Source organism: Terrapene carolina, unplaced genomic scaffold, assembly GCF_002925995.2.
Source record: "Terrapene carolina triunguis isolate 2854851 unplaced genomic scaffold, T_m_triunguis-2.0 Scaffold668, whole genome shotgun sequence".
Taxonomy (NCBI): domain Eukaryota; kingdom Metazoa; phylum Chordata; order Testudines; family Emydidae; genus Terrapene; species Terrapene triunguis.
The window spans coordinates 86,794-92,221 of NW_020665019.1; the positions used below are offsets into that span (position 1 = coordinate 86,794).

The following is a 5,428-nucleotide window of genomic DNA, read 5'->3' on the forward strand; positions in this document are numbered from 1 at the left end:
AAATACGTATCCAGGGAGGCACCTGTCACTTCTGTTCAGCAAACAGGATGATTCATTGGACTGATTAACTCTTAAAATGCTGGGATCATCCAGGCAACCACTCCCAGGGCTGCCTGCCCCGATACACGGCACCTCCTCTACCGTAGTCCTGCCTAGCTCCAGTCTGTATTCAGCCTCACTGCTCAGACCTGTGCTTTACACGCAGGACGGTGCTGCACAGACAGGACAGCTTGGGAATACATTTGATAAAGAAACTCTCTGTGGGGAGATCGGCATTGCGGGGCCTATTGAGATGAGATCAGTGTGAGATTAGGGCGCAGGAGCCTTTCGCTGCAGGTCTCCAGTTCAAGTCCAGCTCCGCTCGCGCACGGGTGGCTGCTGGGAGAGTTGGTGGGTGCAGCTGGGCACAGAGTGGGTGGGTGTAATCATCACCCAGCCCCATTTTGGGCTCAATCCTGCAGCGCTGAGCGCTCAGACCGCGATCCAGGAAAGCACCGACTTCAGAGGGGTTACCCAGTCCTTAAAGCTAAGCACAAGCTAACATGCCTAGCTGCAGCGGGGCCGGAGTGCTCAGCACCTGGCAGGATCGAGCCTTCGGTCCCTTTGTTTGTCGTCTCGGCCGGGTAGGGAGGAAGGAGGCCACTGAGAATGAACTTCCCTCTGCGCTCAGAGATGGTCCCTCCAAGGCAGGGCTCATGCACGTGGGGGGCGGGACCTGTTCCGGGCTAACGCACGTGGGGGGTGGGACGTGTTCAGGTGCAGAGGGCTCCAAATCTGGCAGCTTCTTCCTGTGCCGAAAAACCAGAACCTCTCCAGAGTGCCGGGAGATGCCTGGGGAGTTGCAGAGCACAGTAGGGAGCTGGGCAGCAAACCGGAGAGCCGAAGTGATGGGGAATAAGCGTAAGTCTGTGGGCAGTGGATCCAGCCCGTGGAAGTAGATAAACAAACAGGGGAAAGGACCAGCCCAGAAAGCCCATGACAGCCTTTATCCTCAGCTCCCCCTGGGCGAGGGCAGTGCCGACGGGGAGCTGGGAGCCCGCGGCGGTGCCAAGCTGGCAGCCTGTACTCTGACAACGGCCCTGTGAGTGAGATGCACCAGGGAGGTTTCTGCCCCTGCATGCACAGGCCGGGCACCCGAAGACTCTTCCCTGGGAAGCTGCTGTCGAGACGTAGCAGCGTGCGTGACTCACCCGCGGTCGGGGGCTGGTTAGAAGTTGGACAGAAGAGACACCGGCTTGAGCAGTGGCGACGGACAGGGGAAAAAAGGGGAACTGTAAATTTCTCCCCAGCTGGCCAGGAGCAATTGTCAGGGGGAGCAAAGCAAATCCGCGTGCCTGACCCTAGCCCAGACCCCCGCCCAGAGCCCCCCCTGCAGACTGCCTAGCACCCGATCGGCTCCCTGAGCAGCTCGCTAACACGCGGCTCTGATGCTATCTCACTTGTTACAATACAAGGGCTTCCCGGCGTGTCGGCCCCGATAACGGCCGAGTCTCTATCGCTCTGCAGTTCCCGGAGCCCCCCGGCCTGTGAGCTGAGCAGAGCAGGTGCACACCGCGGCGGGGAAATCACGGACACGCTGGAATCACACAGCCAAGTGCTGGTACTTAGCTACCGTCAGGGAATCCGGAGAGCTCCAGGCCGGACCCAGGGGGTGCTGTGGTCTCCGGGGCAGAATGGAGACGGACCCTGTGACTCAAAGGGGGGTGAGTGGAGCCAGCAGCTTCAAGTCCCTCCCTCTGTCACTGCCCTTTGGTGACTCTGCTCCCCTGTTCGTCTGCAGCGGGCATGCGGCCCGGGGGGCTGGGCAGCGGCTCCCAGTGTCCTTGTGCCCGGCCGTGGCAGCAGGCGGAGGGCGGAGCGCCCAAGCGGAGCTCCGCCGCCCGCCACAGCCTCCTGACGGCCGCGTACCGCGCCCCCCTCCTCCGGCGCAACTTGGGGCAGACGTCCGGGAAGAGGGCGACCCTGGCGCCGCCGCAGGTCAGGGGCTCCGCGCGTTTCCTGACCGCTCGCATGATGGCCAGCTTGTCGGAGAAGCGCAGCAGGCGGAAGACCAGCGCCCGGGGCCGGGTGGCAGGGTCCCAGCGCGCCCCCCCGTGCACGCGGCGCGCGCTCTCAATCTCCAGGGGTGGCCAGTCCGCCGGCAGGCTGAGCACCGTGGGCAGGGTCCTCTGCAGGAAGGCGACGGGGTCTCCTCCTTCCGCCCCCTCCGGGAGGCCCGCCAGCCGCAGGCAGTTGCGGCGGGCACGGTTCTCCAGCATGTGGCAGCGGCTCTCCAGCCGCCGCACGGTCTCGCTCAGGTGCTTGTTGCCTTTCTGGAGGGCAGCCAGCTCGAGAGCCCAGCCCCTCGAGTCCCGCTCCAGCTGGGCCACGCGGCTCTGCATGCTCGACACGTCCCTGCACATGGCCGCGAAATCCTGGGAGACCCGGTCCAGCTTCTCCGAGAGGACGGCCTCGATCGCGCTCCCCTCCACCCTGAGGTCCAGGGGCGTCCCGCTCTCCCAGCCGCAGCACTCCCAGGGAGACGGCGCTGCGCTGGGGCATGGTCTCTTGGGACATTCCTCCCACGCGGCATCCGCCTTTTGTCCACCATCCTCACCAGAAGTGCAGGAGCCGGTGCTGGGGGGTCGGGCAGTGTCTGTCCTGGCTACGGTCCAGAGGACAAACATATCAGACCCGGCAACACAAAGCAACGGTCAGCACCACTTCTAGAGCGCTCTTCTAGAGCCAATTCCCTAGCACAGTATTAGGCAGGAATCCCCACACCCACCACTGCACTGCAGCCGCCTCCGAGTGAAAGGTGGCAGCTGATTGTCTTCCAGCCATGCTACCCAACAGCTTAGGCCAGGGAGCTAAGGGCAGGAGATCCCATTGTGCTGTGGGACCGAGTGTAATTACCCAATTGGCACTGGACCAGGTCCCAGGCTAACACCCCTACTCGTGCACGATTTTAACGCCCACTGATACGTGGCACCTCGGTCTTACAGCTGATGTGAAAGGTGGGGCTGGGGCGTTGGCTCAGGATGGACTCAGTGGGCAGATCGCCACCTGTTCAGTCACAATTCCTTGGAGGTCTCCCATCCAGTGATTGACCACACCAAACTCGGCTTGGCTTACAAGAGCCAATGAGACCCCCAGCCCCAGAAGGGAAGAACCTGATCAGACTCCTAAATGCAGGCCTGGTTCCAGCACCCACTAACCCTGCTGGGGGTGCTCAGTACCTTTGAAAATAGACTGGGGAGCCTAATGAGGAACCTAGTCGGAAGGCGCACGGCGATCAACGTACCTTCAGTGTATGGTCTCTTAATCCCTGTCCTGGGTCTCCTAGGACGCCTGTGGCCCAGCGCATTGTGGTCAGGTGAGGTATCGCTCGGCGTGTTGGAACGACCGGGCCCGTTTCCATGGGTTCCCTGTGGGCAGGTCGCGGGGCCAGAGCGAGGGGCGTCAGCTGGCATCACGTCTGATTTTACCAACACAAACAAAACTTGCATCAGCTTAAGCCAGGTCCCACCCTCCGCCGAGCGCTACAGACCTGCTGGAGCCTTGGTCCTAAAGGAACCCATTCATCTATTGGCACATCTAGGGCCCTCGTCACTGGAGTGTCTGGAGGGGAACAGCCTCCGGGAACAGCCCTGCACTGCTCGGAGATCTAGTGGGTCTTCTCCAGCTCTAGTTTCTCTGAGTCTCTGAACACAGGAGAGTAGCAAGCTCAGGACAGCAGGACGGAGGAGCGGTGACGCTCTCTAAGGGCCGTTAGTCTCCCCGGAAGCTGGGCTCCCAGCCCGGAAAGGCAGGTACCCCACGTACTCCAGGAGGACGGGGCACTGGCAGGAATCGTTCGTCTTAAACCTTGGGGTCCTCACCCCCCCAGCTCCCATCGTGCCCTTGGACTATGGAGCTGAGGACAGAGTTTCTCTGCTGCTTTCCACAACACAAAGGCAGTTTGGACAGGAGGAAAAGGCTCCTGGCTGCTCAGACGGCTGGTTTTCCCCTAGGGGAAATGCTTGTCCTTCCTTCGGGGCGGGGGTGGGGGATCTCACTGCAGGGGAAATGGTGTTATCTGGCCAAAGGAGCTTAGATTACCGGCTCTGGGCAGGGACCCTCTTTGCTCTGTATCTATCCAGCGCCTGGCACAACGGGGGCCTGGTCTGTGAGTGCGGGTCCCAGGCCCTAGGGTAATACGGATCATTAATAATAATCATCGATAATAATGCCGCATTTGTCAGTTCCCAGGAACGCCCTCCCGAAGGTCCCATTTTCCTCGGTACATGAACATTTGCCGCGTGAAATCCAAGAGGCTAAGCGGGACAACGCTGGGCAGAGCTGTCAGTGCTGGGCGGGCCAGGGGACCTGTCAATGGAGCGCTCCTGTCTGTAAGTCTCATACACATGGCAAGCCGGCAGCATGGGACTCTCTGTACCACGCAGTCCCACAGCCAGAATCTCTGCGGGTTCGCTGATTGGCCCCCGCAGTGCAGATCACATGCCCGCTGGCTGGCTCACCTTCTCCGTGCAGCCTGCAAAGCCCTGGCTGTGGACCCCTCTCCCCCCCGGCCCTGCGGGGGCTGCTGCTGGAGGACATGCCGAGGGGGGTGCTGGCACAGCTACATCGGCTCACAGGCACTGCGCTCCAGCAAGACTCCAGGCCTGGGAGATGGGCAGTCTCGGCCGTACTGTCTGTTTTAAACCAAGAAATCCATGTCAGCGACAGGACAGGCCCCCCTACACTATCGCCATGGAAACTGACCGGGGGTCAGGGCCGGCTCCCGGCACCAGCAAACCAAGCAGTGCTTGGGGCGGCACATTTTCAGGGGCGGTATTCCAGCCAGCCTCTTTTTTTTTTTTTTGGCACTTGGGTGGCAAAAGCCTAGAGCCGGCCCTGGCAGCAGCAGCGCGGCCTGCACTGGGGGCGCCCTGGGGCCGCTGCGGTTCGCGTCGGGGAGCAGCGCCCGCACCTTATGGCCGGGCGGGCTCCAAGCGCAGGACACTCGGGCTGGAGGCCATCCCGTGGGGCACACAGAGCCGCCTGCAGGTGCCGCAGGGCAGCCGCCCCCCAGCGCCGCAGCCAGGGCTGGGTGAAGTGGCCAGAGCCACCCAGGGATTGTGTCAGGGCGGCCAGGAGCAGCAGCAGCAGCAGGGCCATAGAGGGCGGGGCGCTGCTGTGCGGGGCCCACATCCTGCTCTCCAGGGCTCTGCTCCCTCTGAGGCTGCCCTGCCCCGGCTCCTCAGCCCCCTGCCGGGGTGGTCCCCCGGCTCTGTCCTCCCCGGTCCCAGCCGGTCCTGGAGACGGGAGCCCTGGCTGGAGGGACCCTGGGCTGAGGTGCGGTCCGGGAGCCCCGCTGCTCACCCTGACCCTGCCAGCGCCGGACTGGCTGGAGGCGAGGGGGAGCGGGCGGAGTCAGCGCTGGTGGGGAGAGAGCCCAGGGCTGGGG

At 62.8% G+C, this 5,428-nt stretch overlaps 1 protein-coding gene across 1 annotated transcript in view; it reads right to left on the reverse strand.

The window, feature by feature from the left end:
• Positions 1-1,734: 1,734 nt before the first annotated feature.
• The window catches only part of KRBA1 (KRAB-A domain containing 1), a 17,822-nt gene continuing 14,128 nt past the window's right edge, over positions 1,735-5,428 (reverse strand). The window contains 3 exon segments of the mRNA XM_024203287.3: positions 1,735-2,644; positions 3,284-3,457; positions 4,500-4,673. Of these exon segments, the coding sequence (XP_024059055.2) occupies positions 1,740-2,644; positions 3,284-3,457; positions 4,500-4,673 (1,253 nt within the window). The 3' untranslated portion in view covers positions 1,735-1,739.